The following is a 21,713-nucleotide window of genomic DNA, read 5'->3' as shown; positions in this document are numbered from 1 at the left end:
TGCCCAGCTGAGCACACAGAGTGGCCGCCCCCCAGCCCCCATCCCTTTTCCCACTTTGAGTTAGACTCAGGCCCCACAGGAGTGTAATAGTGTCGATTAGGTTAGAACCTATGTGTTAGTCCAGGTTGACTAGAGAAACAAATCCAGAGACACTCATATATCTATAGAAAAGAACTTTATATCAAAGAGTAATTATATATTAAGAAAACACTCCAGCCCAGATCGCGTCCATAAATCCAATATTAGCCCATATGTCCGATACTAGTCTATAAATTGCTCTTCAGACTCACAAGACACATGCAATGATGCTGAATGCAGGGAGATCACAGGCCAGTGGGTGAAAAGTCCTTTGGATCCAGGATGGTGGAACCATCTCCAATGCTCTGGTTGCCATCAAGCGTGGCCCCATGTGGCTTGTCAGCAGGAAGACCAAGGCAGAGAGAGAGTGTGTGTGGCTCATCTCCAGGAGGAAAAGAGGAAGTTCTCAGAATCCTCCTCATGAGAAAGTCATGCCCACACAGAGGCCTCATTGGCTATGACCTGATTGACAGGCTAGACTCCGCCCCTTTGCTCCTAATACGAGATTATGTAACTACCACACCACTGCAGGGCTGAGGGTTGTTGAATACTGCCTACGAAGGCCATGTCATCAAAAGAGAGAAGTCCCGGGAAAGGACATCATGCTTGGTAGACAGTCAACAAATCAGAGGAAGACAGTCAACAAATCAGAGGAAGACTGTCACCGAGGTGGACCGACAGGGTGGCTGCACCAGGCTCACAATTGTGAGGATGCTTCCGGACCAGGCAGCGTCTTGGTCCCTTGCAACGTTGGGTCAGGGTGAGTCACAACCAACTGGAAGGTACCTAGCAAACACACCAGTCAGAATTGACTCGGTGACAATGAATTTGGTTTTGTGAAACTCCAGCCACACCCAGGCGTGTGCCGAAGACTACCTCTTGCCAACCTCACGCCCTTCTTCTCCGGGGTCATTTTGGTGGGTGGGCTCAGTGTTAGGTACCCATGCCCTTGGTGAGAGTTGTTACTTGTGGACCCACCATGTACCCAGGACTGCAGGGACGTGAAGAGCAGCCATAAGAAATGTGTTCGTCTGGGTTGACTAGAGAAACAAATCCAGAGACATTCCTATCTGTGTAAGACAGAACTTTATATAAAGAGTAATTGTTTATTGAGAAAACATCCCAGCCCAGGCCAGATCAACTCTCCAAGTCTGTTATTAGCCCATATGTCGGATACCAATCTATAAATCCCTCTTCAGACACATGCAACACATGCAATGATGCCGAATGCAGGGAGACCACAGACCAGTGGTGGGAAGTCTTGTGGATCCAGTGGCAATGGAAGTGGGTCTCCACGTGGCTCCTCCAGCTCTAGGGCTCTGCCTCCATCAGTTTAGCTCCATGTGGCTTGTCAATAGGAAGAGGAAGCAGAGTGTGTATCGGCCGCCAGTGAACTATTTATCTCCATAGCACCTCCAAGAGTGGTCATCAAACTGTGACCTGATTGACAGGATAAACTCCACCCCTTTACTCTCAACAGTCTCACGTTGGCACCAGATTATGCAACTACCACAAGAAAAGACAAGAACAAACTCACAGCCATCAAGTCAATTCCACTCATCTATGGACTTGCTCTCCTGACCAATTTGCTGAGAGTGGGCCTGTCGTGTGAGTGGACTCACCTAGCGGGGGGCGGGGGGTGTCACTGGGACAGGCTCCCGTGTGCAGCCGTGCGCAGCAGGGACCGGCTGGTACTTCAGTTACTTTTATTGCCGGATAAGCTTGCCTTGAGTCCCTTATGCCCCATTGTGCTTACCCAGCCCTCACCTGGTGCACATTGAGGTGGTGATCCTCCTTGGAGGTGGTGACTGATGCTACCACCGTTCATGTGCAAGGCCGTTATCAGCATGGTTTGTGTTTCTCCTGGGTCTGTGTGAGTGAGGAGCGGCCGGATGCGCCCACCAGCAGTGCGCAAGGATGGTGCCTGCTCATCCTCCCAAAACTTGCTATTATCAGACGGTGGAGTCCCGCCGTCCGAGTGGACGTAAGCGGGATCTTGTGGCTTCTGGTTCACACGCCCTCATGACTCAGCATGCCGAGCACCACTCCAGGGGCTGGCTGGCCACGCGTGCACCATCTCTGGAGAAACGTCTCCTTAGCCTTTAACAGATTTTATCACCGAGTGGTTGGAGTGCTTTACTCCAGCTACAAGGCCGAGTCGTGGTTTGCAAAAGTGCTTTCCGTTCTGCGGGTCAGCCTTGCCTGGCCGGATTTTAACATGAGTCCCTCCTCTTTTCAAGAGGGCACCAAGCAAACCAACCCCAACCCCACGGACATCGAGTCGGTTCCGACCCCTGGAGGTCCCCTCGACGGCAGAACCACTGCACAGGCCACCGGGTGCTGGCTGCAGTTCTGTGCTGCCTTGTCTTTCTCTTGCAGCACCTTGTGGATTCCGACTGCGGACCTGGGCTAGCAGTGCGATGCTGACACCACTGCCCCAGCAAGAAGCCCCAAGCTGCCGGGAATCACAAACTCCCTTCCAGGCCAGGCAAGGGACCGGAATTTGTTAGGTTTCTGCAGTAGGTAATATGTCGGTTCTTGGCTTCCCATGATGAAATAATTCACGCCAAAGCCCGTTTTCTAATCCACATGGGTTTTTATGAAGGACAGGATGGGTTTCAGGTTTTATGGTCTCAAAGGGGTTCACGCCTGGCACAATCACGTGGAGAAGAGCACCCACACCTGTGGAACTGGGCGGGGGGAGGGGCGGGGATTCCAGGGACTGAGGGGTTGAGGAAGCAAGGGGCAAGAGATGACGGAGGCCAAAGAGCGAGGGGGTCAGAGTACAAGAGAGGCTGTGGACCCTGAGTGGGGCCAGAGCGGGCCCTGAGAGGGCATGCCCAGGTGGCGCATGTGTGCCCCCCACTCCCACCCACCTCTGCCCTGCCACTGACCAGGAGCAAGGTAAGAGAGGGTGAATGACCTTCCCACAGCCAGGATATTGCAAGCTTCTGGCTGAGGAGGTGTGGTTGATGGTATTGGTTGACCCCATTGACTGGGTTGAGCCCATCTGGGTGATGTCATGAGTCTAGGCCCAGTTTGGACTACCCAGGTGTACTTCCCACCTGACTAGGGGCTTGAGTATGAGCATGCTCAGTTTGGGGTCTTCATAGGCATCTAATGGTTGCCTGATTTCTTTCCAACCTCCTTTATGGGGGGGCCTTTGCAGGCATGGCAGGGACAACCCCATTTCTAGATATAGTTACCTAACAAACATGGGGTGTGGGCTTTGGTGACTGGGGATACTGCTGGTGCCTGCCCCTTATCCACTTCTTACTGTGGCCTGGGCGACGCTTTACAGGACAGTTCAGGCCCATTCTGCCCCCGTCCTTGATTGTAATCCCCTCATTGCTCTGGTTGTAGATGGCCCTCCCTTTCACCCACGTGACTCGGACTCTCCCCTTTTGGACTGCCCACAGGCCACACAGATCTGTCTTGGAAGAAGTACAGCCAGAATGTTCCTCAGAGGCGAGGATGACTGCTGGCCTGGACAGCACAGCCCCGCCCGCAGAGCCGGCCTCCAGAGCATAACTAGGCTTAGTAAAGAAAGTTGGGGATTGTTTGGGGGGCGGGGTGGGGACCGGGCTAGACAGCCTGCTTGTGTTTCTGTTATTAAACCAGAGAGACCTGCTGGCCAGCCTCCTGGGCCACAAGAAGTTCCCTCTGGATTAGAACCAAAAGAAAGGGTCGCTGTATACCCCCTGATCTGGAGGAAGCAGCTGTGTGACCCCAGGAAGGGGTCACTTGTCCACCCTGACCCTCAGAGAGGGACCCCAGCCTCGGTGCTAGGTGCTCCTGGAAGCCTTTGAGTGGGATCTATTCTGGGGACCCCCAGCCCAGAAGTCAGGCTGCAAAGTGGGGGTGGGGGTGCCGGTGTCAAAGACGCCTGCGCTTCTTCTCTGGCTTCCCTCAGCAGGCCACTCCCTTGCGCAGGCCCCGTGGACGGCTGTGCTGTGGCCTTCAGAGGGAGACTGTTCTCCCCGTGCGGCTCTTTGTGGCCCGTGTGGGGCTCTTGAGTGTACCGCCACCCCTCCCTTCTGAGTCAGGCTGGGAAATGCTGATCCCTCCCCAGTACCCCCCACACCCCTTTCCCGAGCTCCCCAACCCCAGCCGCACACACACCCTGCTTCCAGCCCACAGCTAGCTCCTCTGTCAGGGAAATCCCTGAATCTCCAGGTGGAAGTGCTGAGCCTTGGACTCGTGCCCCCCCAAACACGTGGGCCTCTAAGCTGAGCGTTCAAAAAGCGACCCGAACCTCCTCTGGGCACTGTGAGTCAGCAGATGGGGCCAGGGTTCTGCATTTGTGTGAACACTCCCAGGTAGGGGAGTCTGCGGGCGTGGCCAGGGCCCTTCCTCTGGAAAGTGGGGCTAGTGACTTGTTTAACTCATAAACAGCTGAGGTCCTTCAAAGAACAGGGAGGGCAGGGGTGCTGCCCCCTCCCGCCCCCTGGGAGGGCCTGGGGGACGGTCTGTGGTGATTCTTCAGGGCTGCCAGGCTGAACAGCCAGTGTTGTCAGGCAGGTTAGGTAAGCGGGGGAGAAGCCCCATTTCAGGGGCTGAGCCTGGGGGAAGGACAGTGTCTCCTCTCGGCTTCTGCCCCTCCCCATCTCCATCTCCAGGGTTCTTCTCTCTCCTCTTTATCTCAGGGGGGTACCCCCACCTGCCTCCTCAACGTAACACAGGCAGGCCACTCCCAAGTGGGGTCACCATCTCAGGCCTGGGTGCTGAGAATCCCGACAGGTTTGGGGGAGACATAATTCAATCCATATAGGAACTCCCCTTAGGCCTAGTGTCTGTCCGGGTGTGTAGAGAAACAAATTCAGAGACACTCATATGTGTCTAAAAAGAGCTTCATATAAAAGATCAATTGTATATTGCATGCCATAGTTAAGTAAAGCCATTGCATACCCTAAGGAAATCAGGAACACAGCACGAATGGACATACATGGACCTGTGTTTATTGCAGCGATTTCTATAATAGCAAAAACAGGGAAACAACCCAAATCCCGAGGCTCGAAGAATGGATAAACCAACTCCGGTACAGTCATATAATGGAGTAGCATGTAGCAGTAACAAACAATGACAGCTCATTTAACCGCGACAAGACATAGACAAATCTAGAGAAAATTATGCTTGGCAAACTTTGTCCATCTTATAAATAACGATTCCATTTTATACGGAAATTCTGAGAAAAAGAAAAGTGGTGTTGGGGCGGGGAATGTGCGGATGTGCTTTATACAATTGATGTATGTATATGTATGGACGGTGATAAGAATTGTATGAGCCCCTAATAAAATGTAAAAAAAGAAAAGAGGAGAAAAAAATGATTAGGGCAAAGACTGTACAGATGTGCTTCATACAATTGATGTATGTATATGTATGAACTGTGATAAGAATTGTATGAGCCCCTAATAAATTGTTAAAATTAAAAAAAAAAAAAAGAAAAGTGGTGTTCCCGCCTCCGGAGAAGCCGAGGAAGAGCTGGGGATGGGGGAGCGCTTGAACAGCAGAGGGGAAGGAGAGGACACTACGGAAGGAGGGAGGAAGGATGGTGGGCGGGGGAAAGAAGTAAAGAAAGAGCCACATTTAAGGGGGATTTAACGGGATATTATTACTGATTTCATTTGTTAAGCGGGACTGTTTAACTGTACAATATGCTTCTTTAATAGCCAATTAAAAAATCCTTAAAAACCAAAATAAATAAGAAAACCACGACCTTAAAAACAAACCAACAATCAACAAACCAAGCTCCCCAGGTTGCTCACCCTTCGAACGACAACATTGATCGAGTACTAAAAGGACTGACTCTTCAGTGACAGACGAGTTTATTTCAAACATCCAAAAAGAAAGAAAGAAAAGAAAGTGCCGGGCAGTGGGGAGGAAGGTGACAAGAAGCGGACAGCGGGGTCAGCAGGGGTGGACCTGGCCGGCCCTGTTGGCCACTGGCGCCTTTTAGCAGCCTCGACTTGTGAGAAAGGACCCGTGCTTGGTAAAGCCAAGGGGCAGCTAACAAGAGAAAACCCTCCACGAGATGGCTTGACTCAGTGGCTGCTACCATGGGCTCCCGCATGGGGACAACTGAGAGGACGGCGCAGGACCGGGTAGTACAGAGAGAGGGTTGCTGGTGGGGGGGGGGACCCGCCACAGCCACTTTGAGAAAGTCTCTGGTGAAGTAGAACCAGCGGTCTGTGGCAGCAATCCAGCTTGCGAGCCTGGACTGGACGCTTCTCTTTCCGGCTCTGTGCTCTGTGACCACACGGGCAGTTCCTAATGCGTCACTGTGGAGCAGAGGTTCGCAACCTTCCTAAGGCCTCGACCCTTTCATACAGTTCCTCATGTCCTGGTGACCCCCCCCAACCATCAAATTATTTTCGCTGCTACTTCATCACTGTCATTTTGCTACTGTTATGAATTGGGCGACCCCTGTGAAAGGGTCATTCCACCTCCAAAGGGGTTGAGACCCATAGGTTGAGAACTGCTGTTATATCAGTATTTACACCATAGTAATTGGCAATGCTAAAAATCGGAGCTTTCTCTTTGGTGGGGACGGGGAGGAGGGAGCTGAACCTTAAACCTTTCCCTAGCACATCACTGACACACACACATACACACACACACACACACACACACACTTCAATGAATGTTTTCCATTTGAACAAACCTGTGTGACCAGTAAAGAAAGTGGGTGGAAAGCTCAAACTGCCACCTGTGAGGTCAGCGGTTGAGCCCTGCATCCTGCCACTGGAGAAAGATGAGGCCACCGCTCTTGTAAGGATGTACAGTCTCAGAAACCCTGGGGAGCAGCTCTGTTCTGTCCTGCAGGGTTGCTAGGAGCTGAGGCCAACTCCAGGGCGGTTTGGTCTAGTTGGCTGACCTTCCTGCTACTTGTGTTCCCTCCCAGTGGTTATCCAAAGGGGAAAAAAACACTCTTCTGACTTGTAACCATGCCTGATTGCCTGGTTTCTTATATTAAGTGGAAACAAGAAGTATTATCTTTGAGTCTCGTAGGAGAATGTTCCTCATGACTATGTATACATTGTGACTATTCCATCGTTTGTGCCGAGTGGTTACATGTTGCCCTGCTAACCACCAGGTCAGCTAACCACCAGGTCAGCAGTTCAAAACCACCAACCAATCCAAGAAGGACCAGGGTTTCTATTCCTGGAAAGTTATTGTCTTGTCCCCAATAAAATGATCCTTTAATTAAAAAAAGAGTTACAGTTTTGGAAACCCAAAGGGGGCAGTTCTGTCCTGTCATGTAGGGTCACTATGAGTCAGCATCGACTCCGTGGCAGTGAGTTTTGGGTACTGCGGGTGAAGGTCGAGATCACTCGCAGGTTTGGCTGCTACACATAGTTGTCTGGAAGTAGAGAGCATCTCTTTGGCCCACATCAGTTACACAGCTTCTTCGGGGCCTCATTAACCCCAACACCACCACCACCCCCGCCCTGCATCCATCTACACTCCAGGAGCCCGAATTATAACCCACCACTGAACACACAGCCCTCCCCCAGCCTAACTCACTGCACCTACCCCAGAAACATACCAGCCCTGGCTGGGAACACCTGAGCTCCGAGCATGCTGGGAAATGTACAGAGAGCACACTGCACCCCGTCGGTGACACACAGCACTGCCCTGGGGTCCTCCTCTCCACACCTCCCTCCTCACCCATTCAACCACTTGGCTCCTTAGCTCCCACCACCACACCTCCCTCTCTATGCCCCCTTAACCACACGACATCCCCTAACACCCCCCACCCCTGTCCTCTCCAAGGATGTTACACCCTAGCCTCCTGCCTCCTCACTGGGCCATGACCTCCCTCATCAGCCCAGAAGACAGAGCAGCCAGTGTGCAGCCTCCTCTCCCGGTGCTCCGTGTGCCCAGCAGGTGTTTCTGGTGCCAGTTCCCGTGGCACACAGGGCATGTGCCCCTCTCAGTGGCTGCTCTGGCCGGCGCTCCTCGGTTGCACCCCCACCCTCTGAAGCACAGCTCTTTCCTCTGCTAGCTCCTTCTGGTCTGAGCAGGTCACATGGACTGTCCTTAGCCAGAGTCCACTCAGGGATCAGGGCAGCCTGCCTGACACCCCCATAGTCCACAGGGCCTGCCTGCCCTGGCCCGGACCCCCTATCCCATGCTGAGACTTCCCACCCATGCTCCTGGCATCTGGCCCAGGGGGTGCCGAGCTGTGCTGCATGTTGGAACTCGGCGGTGCTGCCGTGGCAGTGACCTTCTGGGCACGCTCTGCCTTGGGCATCCCACAGGGTCGCCACCAGCAGGCCTGCTGACTGCTTGGGGAGCAGGCATCTCCCTGTGGTCCTGCTGCTGCCCAGGGCCTCCTATCCTTTCCTGCTGCTCCTCCTGGGACACCTGCCAGACAGCCCCTGCCTGTCTCACCTCGAGGCGTGACTGCTCCAGTGTCGGCTGAGCCCGGTATTTGCCAAGACATGATTCCTGGGTGGGTCACATGCCCGAGGCACAGGTAACCAGTGTGACTCAAGTTTTGGCCTGAGGGGGATGGCAGCTGCCTCGCTGAGTTATGGAGTATTGGCCCCTCCCCACACATCCTCACGTGTTACCAGGTCCCTCAGCCATGTCCGGGGCATCAATGCCTGTGATGTGGGACCTGACCTTAGGGGATCCTCAATGCCACTACCCGAGTCCCAGGCTGCCCATCTCTGGTGAGCAGGGGACTGTCCTCAGAGCAGTGGGAAGCCTGACAGGGGCTCCTGGAGCCAGAGCCAAGTCTGCACCCCAGTGTGGCTTCCCTGACTCCCCGAGCCTGGGCCCCACCCACCCGCTGAGACCGGAAGGCGTGGTGGGGCAGTGACACCGCGTGACTTGGGGTGCAGGTGGCAGGGGACCACACGTGCAAGGGAAGTGCTGGATGTTTGCATGCATCCACAGGACCCGGAATGCCGTTAGCAACACCTGGACAACTCACAAAATGGCCTGAGGTTCGATGTTTGGGATCAACTGAGAATATGTTTATTTAAAAGCAATTTTAAATATTAAAAAAAGTAGAAATGAACACATACAGTACTGGAGAACAGTCACATTAAATACATGTGAGGCGACGGGTGTCCTGGTGTTTGGTCGCAACAGCCGGACAACGGGAGTCTGAATGGAAGTGGCGGCACGTGGGGTTCCCGTACAACACGCAGACGGTTTAGGCGATAAAAAAATAAATAGCAATAGCTGTTCAACAGGAAGATTAGACACCACTATTTGCAGAATATAACTTTCCCTCTAGGGGAAAATAAAAACTATTTAGCTATTTTTTTCCCTCATAAGGTTTCCATACCTTCAAAATACTCTTACTGTGTACAAAATTGCAGACTGCGGCCCAGCTTACGTTACGGGATTTCAACCTAACGCTCCCCAGGCGTTCGGACGGAGAGCCCGGTTTTCCTGTGTCCCGGGGGAAGCTGGGAGAGCGTGAGCACAAATCCCAGCGGGACGAGGAAAGCAAAGCGGGCCAAGCACCAGCAGCAGGGGTGGCTCCCAGCCTCGTTCAGCGGGACACTGGGTTTCACACGGGCGCCACATGGTGCCGTCTGCTGTGAGCCCGTTTGGGGGAAGATCAGTTGAAAATTGGTACAGGCCAGAAAAAAAAACAATCATTCTTGGGTGCAACTTAAAACCTGTGCCGGGTGAACAGGGACAGTCACCTCAGACCCACGCTGTGTGTGACGCCCCCACCTGGTGTGGGAATCCCCATTTGCCGACTGGGCCTTGAAGTGATTGCTGAGGTCCCTATTCTGCAGGTTTGCCACGCGAGCCTTCTTCGGTTCCAAGTCCCCGGCGCGGGGCGGGCGGGGTCACCAGGGCTCGGGGACTGGAGGAGCTTTGCTCAGGGCTTGGTGGGGACTTGTGCTTCTGTGAGATGAACACTGCTCACTGGTTGTCAAGGCTGACTACTTATCATTGCTGCCCAAGTGGCCCGGGCAGAGAACAGAATGTCAGAGTCCCATGCCAGCCTCAGGACCGGACAGTCCTGCTGACTGTGGAATTCCACTCCTGTGTCCCTTCCTTCCCAACATCCAGCTGGGGTACCAAGACCAGGATTTCCCGATGCACAGACGTGCCCCAGAGCCGGCAAGAGGGAGGGGCCCTAGAGCACCTGCCTCAATGCAGCGCTCAGAGCACCCACGTGGTCACCAAGCCACCTCAAGGCCCTGTGTTAGCTGGACTGAGCTGGACACTGGGAAAGCATCTACAGCTGGGGTTAAGCTGGGGGCGGTGGGGAGGGGCGACAGCACCTGGGTTCACCAGTGGGGATTTATCGTCGACTCAATCTTTGAAAAGTGTACGTTTATTGAAGAATAAGACTTAAGGAGATAACTTGAAGTGGACTTCTGGCCCCCCTCCCACGGCAGGATCCCGAGTCTGGACAAGCTCGGTCGAGGCAGACTCCTGGGCAGCCAGGGACCGACTAGAAACACACGGCTGTAAGCCCGTCATTTCTGCTCTAATGGCAACTGAGGGTGGAACATGTACAGTCCACGTGATTCATACGCTTCCTTTACGAAGGCAGATTTCAGGGGAGCGTCTACACATGCACAGGGCAGGGGCAGGAGGGGTGGTGGGGGTGTCCTTTCTGCTTCCTGAGGTTCCATCTCAGGGCCGGCCCTCATCACCTCAGACAGGCAGGGCCCCCACCTGCATGTACATGTGCCTGCTGCTGCCGCCAGGTGTGACCAGAGCTTTGGGCCAGTGAGGGCTCTGCCCAAAGGGGACACGGGCACTGAGTGGGGGCATCTCTGAGACAGCCAGCCAGGTCGGTGTCTGCAGCTGCAACCTGTGCACGCAGAGGGTCGGGGCCCATCTGCAAGGAGCCAGGACGCCCCCCCCACCTCCCGGGACACCGCCCGCCTCTCTGAGCAGTGCCTGCTCAGTGCCACCAAGGGAATACTGCGCGGTGGGGGAGCGGGAGCCTTGTGAGGCTGCTGCGCTGGCTGGACAGCTTCCACTCGCAGGGCCGTCAGGGCACAGGCTCCCGGCTGTGTTGTCTGTCGAACAGCAGAGAGGGAGATGAAGTGCGAGGCGCCAAGCGTGGCTTTGGCAAACCGGTAAGGCGTGCCGGGCTCCAGGGCTGCCCTAATACTGGAGAAGGCGGCACTCCACAGGGCCACAGACCAGGTGGGGATCGCCTCCTGGGGCGAGGCTCTGGAGGCTCTGTAACAGCAGCTATGTACACGTGGAGGGGCGGGGGCGCCGGTGGTCTGCAGGATGTGGTCCAGCGGGAGGGTCTGTGTCCTGCTAGTCAGACAGGATGTGCACGAAGGACACAGGGAAGACCCCCTTCCGGTCAGGCTGCCCCTCAATGTGGCCGATCTGCAAGGGGGTGGGCAGAGAGCTGTCAGACAGAGGCAGCAGGCCGACCCGTCAGCACTGTCCTGGGTCTCCCTCCCCACACAGAGGCAGAGGGACATCTTACTGGCTCCGTTTTACAGATGAAGGGACCCACCTGGATGGTAGTCACCCACCCAGGTGCTCCCACAGGCTCCTGACTTCCAGTCTGCCAAGACTTCTCTCTCTCTCACACGCACACGGACATACAACACACATGGACACACAGGCATACAACATGTCCACGTGCTCCCACAGGCTCCTGACTCCCAGTCTGTGTTGTGTGCCCTCAAGTCTTCACACACACACACACACACACACACACACACACACACACACACACACACACACACGGGCTCCCCAGGGCGGGGCCATACGCACCCACCACTCCTGGTCCTCCTCGCCCGTGACGACGATCACCTCTCCCTCCATGAAGGTGAGCTCGTCGTCGTTGTCGGCCTGGCAGTCGTAGATGGTCTTCACCCGCCTCACCTTGTTCTTCCCCTGAGAAGGAGCACAGGCCACACTGGCGGGGAGCCCGGGGCAGGGCCCTCGCTGAGCAGGCACTGCCTGCTGCCCAGCCCCGCCGCGGAACAAGCCGCAGCAGGTGTACAGCAGAAACACGCGTTTCCGCCTCCAGCGTGCTGTGAGGACACGCAGGATTGCACTCTGTGACGTGCTGCAGTCCCCCAATCCCCTGGCATCTGGCTGGTGTGTGTGTGGGGGGGCCTTTTCCTGGGTTTGGGAATATGGAGATGGAGGAAAGACCTTTGGAGGGCACACAAAAGCCTGTGCGAAAGGCCGGCTGCCTCGGAAGGGTTTAGGCCAGTGGTTCTCAACCTTCCTGATGACGTGACCCTGTCATACAATTCCTCATGTTGTGGTGACACCCCCCCCCCCCGCAAACCATCAAGCTATTTTCCTTGCTACTTCATCACTGTCATTTTGCTACTGTGATGAATCAGGTAACCTCTGTGAAAGGGTTGTTCCAGCCCCAAAGGGGTCGCGACCCCCAGGTTGAGAACCGCTGGTTTAGGCTTAGGAGGACCCAGCTACTCTGAGCAGCCCTGCCTGAGGTCAGCCCGAGCGGCAGGGCCCTGGGGGAGCCTGTGGCACAGGCTGCATACCAAAGGCTGGGGTGGCCACGCTGGTGCCCGGGTGGCTTACCACAGGCTGTCACCACGGTCCACACAGCAAGCCCAGGCCACCCGCAGGCGGGGTCTTCATCTGTGACCCCCCCACCCCCTCAGATGGCATCCCTGGGAGGCGCAGTGAGCGCCCCTGCGTGCATTCAGAAAGGGTGGAGTTATATCCACTCTGAAGGGACAAGCCTGCTGTCTTCTTCTAAACAAACAACTGCTAACCCTGACAGGGCCGGTCCTGCGCGCATCCATCAGGAGCGTCACCGTTTGGGACTTTAATATGCAGCAGGAGGGAGCGCCTTGCTCCCTGGGTCACAAAGCGCCGACTTCCCCCAGGCTTGGGAGAAAGGGGAAACTCTGATCATTACAAAGGCGTGACGTGAAATGGAAATGGACTTGGGGGTCTTTGGTGACAGACAAGCAAGTGGACCACAAACAAACAAAGTTGTGAAGTTCAAAGCATGTCATGGAAACAATGGACACGTGAACTTCATGACATTCTGCGTGTGGGGCGTGTTTTTCAGCTCTGCCCCCAGTTCCTTCAGGAGGCGGCCGGCTGAGAGCCCGGGAGGGGGGCAGGGGAAGACCCTCTGACTCAGGGGCAGCTCCCTCCTCAAGGGAGAGGCCTAACTGCACCAGTGCCCACCACGCATGCACGCCATGTCCTGTGCCCTTATATGGCACTGTGCACACGCCATGTGGCTCTTCACAAACCCCTCAGCCCCACGATGGGAGTTTCCTGGGTGTACGAAGTAATCACAAGGCAAGTGGCCCTGTTTCCAAGCCAAGGCTACACCCTGAAGCCAGGTCCCCTCCAGCCCCCGCTTCACCACAGGAGCAAGCCAAGTGATTTCTTGAGCCAGCTCTTGCCCTTTCTGGTCCACCTTGATCTGCACTCTCCCACCAACCGTCCCCAGAGGCCAGCTTCGGGGTCCACTCACCGTGTTGATTTTCCTGGGCAGTGGGACGGGTGTCTCGGGCAGAGGGGGTGCTGGGTCGTTGGAGTCCTCCGATGCCTGCTTCTGGAGAGTGTCTCTTGGCTGCATGTTTGGGGAGAGGTCCACGGGGTGGGCCTTCGCAGAGGCATCCGAGGGCTGCTGAGCCTTGGGCGAGACCTCGCTGCCCTGGGATTTTGCCAGCAAGTCTCCAAGCTGGGGCTTTGGGGGCAGGTCCTTCATCTGCGGCTTGGGAGGCAAGTCTGAGAGCTGGGGTTTTGGTGGCAGGTCACCCAGCTGTGGCTTGGGGGGTAGTTCTCCTGGCTTAGGTGGCAAATCTCCAATCTGGGGTTTGGGGGCCAGTTCAGTGGGCTTTGGGGGCAGATCTCCCGGCGGGGGCTTCTGTGGCAACTCTGCCGATTGGGATGGTTTCTGGAAGATTTCCGGTGGGATGTTGGCCTTGTCTAGGGAGAGATGATGGCTGGTGTCTGTCTTCCTTAGAGCCACTGAAGGGGAAACCAGAGAGAGTGGGCTCAGTTGGATAGATCACCAGAAGCTCACTGTCACCGTATGGAGAAGGGGGCCCCTTGGACACATGGCATGAGAACCCAGGCCTAGGTGGCCGGCTGTGGAAGCATAGGCAGGTCCAGAGCCTGGCTGGTACCTCAGCACAACTCCTAGGATTTGAAGCCTTGGTTCCACAGGCAGAGGAGGTCAGACTGAGTCTAGCATGCTAACAGAGGAAGCTATGCAGACAAGCAGACGCTAGTGGATGGGCAAGTCAGAAGAGAGTGCTTATGCACGTCTCTTACCTCCGTGCATTTAAAATACTAACACCTCCCCTTGTTTTCCTGTCTATGCATTTTCTATGAACACTTGCTTTTCTCGTACGTTTCAGAGGAGTGACCATGTCACTGAAAGTGCCATATCAGTGACATGCAACTTAAAATTGCCCACTCCACTCCTTTCCATGTTACGTCATTATTGTAATTTTGCTGTTATGAATCGTAATGTAAATATCTGATATGCGGGATATATTTTCATTATTACAAATTTAACATAATTAAACCAGGGTGATTCATCATAAAACAGCATGTAATCATATATTGTGAAACATTTGTGTTTTCTGATGGTCTTAGGTGACACCCCTGTGAAAGGGTTGTTTGATGGCCCCCCAAGGGGTTGTGGCCCACAGGTTGAGAACTGCTGCACTAGAACAACCTCTTACAACAGAAACCATAGGGGGAAGGGAGACAGTGGATGGTGTAAGATATGAAAATAATATTTTTTAATATATCAAGGGGTCACAGGGTGGGAGGGGGGTGGAGGGAAAAAAGGAGCTGATACCAAGGGCTCAAATAGAAAGTGTTTAAAATGATGGCAACATATGTACAAATGTCTGATACAATTAGTGTATGGATTGTTCTAAGAGCTGTAAGAGCCCCCAATAAAATGATCTTTTAATACAGTTTTAAAAAAAGAAAAAGAAATCAGACGACTTAAACTCATGGCCATCAAGTGTATCCAGACTCACAGTGACCCTACAGATCAGAGTAGAACTGGCCCTGCCGGTCTCCCAGGCTGGTACTCTTCAGGGGAGCCCTGTCCTTCCAGGACAGCAAGAGGGCTGTCCTGGGGGGCAAGCCTTCAGAGGGTTTCATGCCTCCTTCTTTAGGTGATCTGTATTTTTAGAATACTCTTTCCTCACTGTGAGAAAAGCGGAGGGGCAGAATCCTCCCTTCATGGGAGCCAGCCCACCCTTGGTGATTTTATTCCTGAGCCGGCTTTGCTCTGCCCCTCGTTACAGGTGCGTTCCGGGTGGCACTCCCCACCCCACACTGCCCCAAACTCTGCAGGGCAGACACGCACACTTTCCCAGGATGGGGGACACAGCACGCACAGTGAGGGCAGACATGCTGATTAAGGGGCCTTCCAGGACGGGGGACGAGTGCGAGGTCCCAATGATGGCCAGCTGTCCAAAAGCACACGGAGAAGGCCCGAGCTGACGGGGAGGTTAGAAAATGAGGGTGGCAGTGGCAGAAACCCACGTGCTCTCGGAGGGCCCGGGCACTAGGTCACAGTACAGGCCTGTGGGTGTTCTGGAGAAGCTGTGCCCAGTGGACTGCGGATGGCAAGGCTCCTAGTTCAAACCCAGAGCTGCACAGAGGGAGACAGATCAGACTCCCTCAGGCGTCTTTTCTGCAGGGCAGTCATGAGCAGAACTGGAACTAGAAAAGGAGGGGAGAGGGCTGGGAGGGAAGGCCGGACGTGTGCTGGGGCACAAAGCACTCTTGCCGTCTGGGCATCTGAGAGTGAGCTGGAAAGGTAGCTTGGATCGACCAAAAGGCATCGTGTCATCAGCAGGGGGAACAGGAGTCCTGGGTGCCCCGCAGAGAAAGGGCACCAAATACAGAACCACGCACCAAATCCAGCTTGACTCCTGGGGGCCCACATGCAGAGACAAGGACGGACCCAGAGCGATCCCGGCTGCCAGTCTCATAGGACAGATGCCCACCTTTCTCCTGCAGATCAGCTCAGCAGATCCACTGCCAACCTTCCGGTCAGCAGCTGTGAGCTTCACCTCTGCGCCACCAGGGCTCCTTGACTACTAGGGGCACTGCCGGGGGAGCCCTCAGGACAGGGCAGAGGCTAAGACACAGTGGTCAGGGGAAGCCCTGCTCTCCCGTCCATGGGGCAGGAAGGCATAGATGTTGAACCCATGCATCTTACTGCCCAGTCAGGCTCTGCCCGGCTCTTTCTGGAAGGAAGCGGGAAGTAGGGAATTCCAATGCCCCACATGTCCACCCCAGATGCTGTGCCTAGGTTATCGGGGGCAGAGGCTCCTGTCGACACTGCCCTCCCTCAGCACCAGACTGCTGTGGGCCTGGGGTCTGTGGCCCATGAGCCACCAGGCGAACCTTCCGCCCGCAGGAGGGGGCGTGCCGGCTAACAGGAAGGCAGGGAGCAGCAGTGCCCGCGTCCTGAGAAGACTTGGGTCCTGGTCTCACAAACGGAAGGCCTGTTCGGGGACAGAACTGTGGTCAAAGGGCCAAGTGTCTTTGCCTGGCAGCGCGGCAGTGCCGGGGACACTGCCTCCTTGTCTTTGGCACAGTGTGAGCCTCCACTGGGCACTGCAGGTGCCCCCGGGAGGGGCGGTTTGGATCTGGACTTCACTGGGGAGGGGGCGGTCTGCCTCAGGTCCCAGAGGGAAGAGGTACAGGGGCTTAGCAGAGAGCGCGTGGCTTGCTCCAGGTTCTGCCCAGTCAGAACGGTTCCTGGCGGTTATCAAACAAGCACTGGTTTCTCGTGGCACGGTGGGTTATGACGAGGTGGGCCGCTAACCACAAGGTCGGCAGTTTGACCAAGGTCGGCAGCTGCTCTTGAGGGAGAAGGATTAGGCTTTCTGCAAGTGGAGAGACTACAGTCTCGGAAACTCAGAGGTGCTGCTCCACAGGCTTGATGGGCTGGCATCGACCCAAACGCAGTGGGGTTTGATGCTGTGAAGCACACGCCAACTGTAGAGCCAGTCTCCGAGGTCCGGTTTAGAAACGCCTTTCTGGGCGTCTCCCAGCGGACAGCCCCAGTCCAGGTGCAAGAGCCCGAGGCCCCTTTCCCCCTGGAGGGGCGGTGACACTAGCGACCCGTGACCCAGGGCGGGTCTTACCTTTCTGAGGTAGTTTAGGAAGAACTCTGGGGCCGAGGGCAGTCTTTGCAGAACTCGTGCTGAGGGAGAGAGAAGAGTTAGGGCCTGAACCATGGCTGTGACGACAGGACCACGGCACTCAGGGAAATCAAGGGCTCGCAGAACTATCTAGAGCATCCTTTCCAAATGCCTTCAGAGTTGGCCGGGCTGGGGAGGAACAGGGGAAGGGTGGGGTGGAGGGGAAGCAATAGCGATGAAGGCTAACTGCTCCTCGCCCCAAGTCATTTCCAGAGGGGGTGGGCTTTACACGGAGCCACCCCACAAGTAGGCCTCGTCGCCCTATTTTCAGTAGGGCTCTAGGGAACTTGCTCAGGTCACCCTTCCAGTGGGAGTGAAGGGACTGCAGGGCTAGCTGGATTCCAAACCTCTACTTTCCTCCAGTGTCGCTGCCAGTGGTGCCCAGCTGACGTCGACCCAGTGCCCGAGGAGACTGTCCCACAGGGACCCTGCATGGTCTTCACCAGGCCCCTTCCCCACAGACCCAGCGGGAGAGGTGGGGGGGGGGTGAATCAAACTGTCAGCTCTCCAGTGAGTGGCTAAGCGCTTAGGCCATGTGCCACCAGGCCCTCAGACCTCTACCATCTTTCCTGGCCTCTCTCCTCAGCGGACTGCTTCTGACTGGGGAAGAAGCCCCTGTGCCTGCACCAGGAGGTGGCAGGGCCATGTGCTCGGAGAGGCCCAGGCTCATCAGGCTCTGTCCACAGGTGGCGTCCCTTACCTGGGGCCCCAACTCCTTTCCTGATGCCCTAAGATCCGGCTTGCCCCACTTTCTACCCCAATTACATGCCCCATCCCTGACGCTTTCCCCCACAAAAGGACAAGACCAAACCAGAGTCACAGAAAGGACTACTCCTGTTCCCTTGCTCTTCCGAGCCCCCGTCACCGTGGCCATAACTGCTCTGTACTCAGCCAGGTCAGTGAACCCACTACCCTCATGGCTTCTAGGGGGACATGGAGACAGGGCCTCTGTGGATGAGCAGTGACTGGAGGAGCCTTTGCTCCCGGTACCAGGTGGAGGTGTGCAGCAGGTCCTGCGTCAGCCTCACGTCAGACCCACGTGAGCACCGTGGCTACTCCTGCCAAGGGGCTCAGACGAGGCTGGCTTCAGAATCCCTCACACAGAGCCTGGCGAGCCTGGGTACTTGCTGCCAACCCAGGGCCTTGGCTGGGGCAGTGTGCATGTGTGTGTGCATGCATACATGAGCGTGTGGGGGCTGGAGGCAGGCATAGCCCAGTGGCTCTTGCTGATAAGCCGCTGGACTGCATGATGAGCCCTCCCTACATGCTGGACGCTGCCTCTCCTCTGACGGAGCCCCGAGGCAAAGGTGAGGGGAGACAGAGAACAGAAAAGGCTGGGCATGTGGGCGGGGAAAGGAAGGAGAGTGGGCAGACTGAAGGGTCAACTTTGTCGTTTACGACTGTGCGACTCATGCATGCACCCATGCAAAGGCCACAGTGGATGCCATGACCACCAGGGGAGTGCCAGCGAGACCGCTAGTCACTGCTCAGCAACAGGACCCAGGCACACAGAGCCTGTCAGGGCCTGGCACCAGCTGTTGGGCCACTCCCTGCAGTGCACTGGCATCCATTGTGACTCAGCCCACGAGGGGCTGGGGGCCCAGGAGGCTCACCTGGACTGCTGAGACAGTCCCTCAAACTTGTTTGCCATCTTGCTGGAAGATGATGGACCCACATCGTTACCTACAAGGCAAATTCAATGGAGCGATTAGCATCTCCAAACAGGGAAGGTGCTGGGGGTGGGGTGCGTGTCTGGCAAAGGGCAGGGTGGACTCTGGTTTCAGAGAGGTGTCTAAGGACCAACCTTGCCATCAACCCATCATCAAAACCCCACACAGCGCACGTCTCTCTGGGGCTCTGACCACGTGCTCACCGCTATGGGGTGACTTGTCAGACAGGCAGGTGGGCAGCAGGCTCCTGAAGCTGGGATGCCCAAATGTCAGGCCCCCAACGCTGTCCCAATGGCTCAGGATCTTCTTCTTAGCATTGGGGCAGATGAGTGAAGTGCCAAGTCCACTCCGAGTTTCCCAGGCCAGGAGCCTTCCTCCAGAAGAAACATACCACTCACGATAAGACTTGTGTGTGTGTGTGTGTGCGTGCACACGCATGCATGCACATACTACTTTGCAGGGTGCTAACATTGGTATCCTAGCCTTTGGTCATGTGACCAGGAGAGAGAAGTCTTTGCATAAGAGCACGGTGTTTGGTAATGCAGAGCCAGTGAGAAAGAGGAAGACCCCTGGCGAGATAGATTGACACCGTGGCTGCAACAATGGGCTCCAATCTAACAACGCTTGTGCTGACGGAACAGGACTGGGCAGTGCCTCCCTCGGCTGCCTACCAGGTCACTGTCACTTCGAGATGGAACTCACTTGATGGTACCTATCAATGACAGTGTGGGTCATTATAGCCACTTAGCCACCACTTGCTCACTCCCACATGAACGTCTATTCCGCATCTACTGGGGGTGCTGTGCGCACGGCCCTCACTGCTCCCACGGAGTTCCCTCCCCCACTCCCAGCCACGGACAAAGCGGTGCTTACTCTAAGAGGTGTCCTCAGAGGGAAACGGAGCACATCCACAGGGAAGATGGCCCTGAGAAGGCAGAGGAAGAAGCTGCAGAGACGGTCCTAGAGACCCAGCAAGACTGAAGGCTGCCAATAGCCACTGGCAGCTAGGGAGAGGCATGCAAGGATCCCCTAAAGCCTTTGAGGACACGTGGCCCCTCACCAGCACAGTGGGCTGTGTCTACAGATCGGCAAGAATGTATCTTTGTTGCTTTTAAGCCACGCAAGGCCCACGTGGAATTCCCTGGAACCTGCAGGGCACAGCTGCCCCTCAGAATCCCTCGCCGTCTGTCCTGCCCAGAAGCAAGACTGTAAGCGACCGTCATGTGATAGAGCAGCCTGGCGCTTTCACTTTGCTCCTTGCTGCCCCATCCTCTCTGCGGTCCCCTGGAGTCATGAGTGCAGTCTCTGCTCTCCATTACCCGGCACCCCACCCTAAGAGCCCCAACAGCCCCACACCCCGAGTTCTCGCCCTGAGGAAGACACTCCGTTAGCTAGCCTATTCTGATGAGTCAGGTCATAGCGTGTCCTTTAAACCAGGGGCTCCAGAGGTTCGTGGGAAACAGAGTAAGAGGCCAAGGACCACTGACCAGGGATGCGAACAGCCTACTGTCAGACAGAGTGTGTTAGAAAGCAGCCTCATGCAGATGTCATTAGGTTAAAATTCAGCATCGTGTCGTTTGCTCTCCCCTTGACCCACTTTGTTTGTTCTAGTTTTTATTATCTTCTGCTTTCTTTCCAGTTGAGCTTGTTTTGGGAAGGGGGTGTTCTTTCTATGAAATCCAGGATAGATACATCTAGAGAGGCAGTAACTGGGCTAATAATTTCTTAGGGTTATGGCAGGGGAGCTTGGAGGGAAATGGGAACTAGTGATGAATACAAGAAAGAGGACAATGTTCTGTAACTGACTGTAGTGACGCCAGGCATCTCTTTTGAATATGTTCAACCACTGACTGACATGTGAATTACAAGTCAATAAAACTGTTAACATGGTTAAAAAAAAAAGAGGTCAAGGAACTTGCCCAAGGTCAAGTAGTTGGTAAGGTCACAGTTGGGCCAAAAGTGGAGGGGTCACTCCACCCCTTCACATCCCCCACCCACTCAAAGCAGGGCGCAGGGCGCCCACCTTTGCCCTGGACAGGACTTTCTCCAGCTCTAGGAACATTGATGCCAAGAGGCAAGCAGCCAGGGGAGTCACCAGGGCCAGTTGTGAGCTAACCCTTCTAGCCACTGACATATTGCGCAGAGTCCGGAGCGGTATCTGAGCAACACCCAGGCTGGCCGACCTCCCCTGATAGCAGGCATTTCTCCCCAGCTCCACACTCATGGCCCATCCTCCAGGGCTGGCTCTCAGACTTCACATTTTCACATTAAATGGAGCTCTAACTCAAACCAAACCCCTGCCACCGAGTCCAGTCCAATGCCCCGTGGCTATCCTTGTGGAAGCAGCCTGCCTCATGTGTCTCCTGCGGGGAATCGGTGGGGGGGAGGGGGTTCAAGCCACCAATCTTTCAGTTGGCAGCTGAGTGCTTAACTACTGCACCACCAGGGATCCTTGGAATGAGCCAAAGGCAAAAAAAAAAAAAAAAAGAAAATCAAAGGAACTTCTGGGTTTGGGGATAAATCACTGCACCTGCCAATGCCCCTTCTTGGTCAGTCTTGGCCAAGCCAACAGGAGACTGAATACGAGGCCTGGAGATCACCAAAGCCCCTACCAGATGTTCCAGGGCTGCGCCCCCCTGCCAAACGTCTTGGTTTGACATTGGAAGATTAAGCACTGGCCTGCTAACTACAAGGTCGATGGTTCAAATCTACTAGCCACTCTGCAGAAGAGCCACCCAGCCCGGCTCTGGTGAAGACGCATAGCCTCAGAAACCCTATACTGCGTCACTGTGGGTGACAGTGACTTGAGGGCAATGGG

General features: G+C 55.3%; 1 protein-coding gene across 8 annotated transcripts in view; it reads right to left on the bottom strand.

Annotated features, from left to right (window-relative positions):
- Window positions 1-9,040: 9,040 nt before the first annotated feature.
- The window catches only part of ASAP1 (ArfGAP with SH3 domain, ankyrin repeat and PH domain 1), a 289,743-nt gene continuing 277,070 nt past the window's right edge, over window positions 9,041-21,713 (bottom strand). For all 8 annotated transcript variants that reach the window (XM_075549251.1, XM_075549253.1, XM_075549257.1 and 5 more), the window contains 5 exons: window positions 18,839-18,908; window positions 17,169-17,227; window positions 13,511-14,010; window positions 11,809-11,931; window positions 9,041-11,412 (listed from right to left, as the gene is read on the bottom strand). In XM_075549251.1, the coding sequence (XP_075405366.1) occupies window positions 11,338-11,412; window positions 11,809-11,931; window positions 13,511-14,010; window positions 17,169-17,227; window positions 18,839-18,908 (827 nt within the window). In that variant the 3' untranslated portion in view covers window positions 9,041-11,337. The remainder of the gene's footprint in view (window positions 11,413-11,808; window positions 11,932-13,510; window positions 14,011-17,168; window positions 17,228-18,838; window positions 18,909-21,713) is intronic.

This window comes from Tenrec ecaudatus, chromosome 5, assembly GCF_050624435.1.
Source record: "Tenrec ecaudatus isolate mTenEca1 chromosome 5, mTenEca1.hap1, whole genome shotgun sequence".
Lineage (NCBI taxonomy): Eukaryota > Metazoa > Chordata > Mammalia > Afrosoricida > Tenrecidae > Tenrec > Tenrec ecaudatus.
The sequence above is the reverse complement of the archived record's forward strand: the minus strand, read 5'-3'. Positions and strand labels throughout refer to the sequence as shown.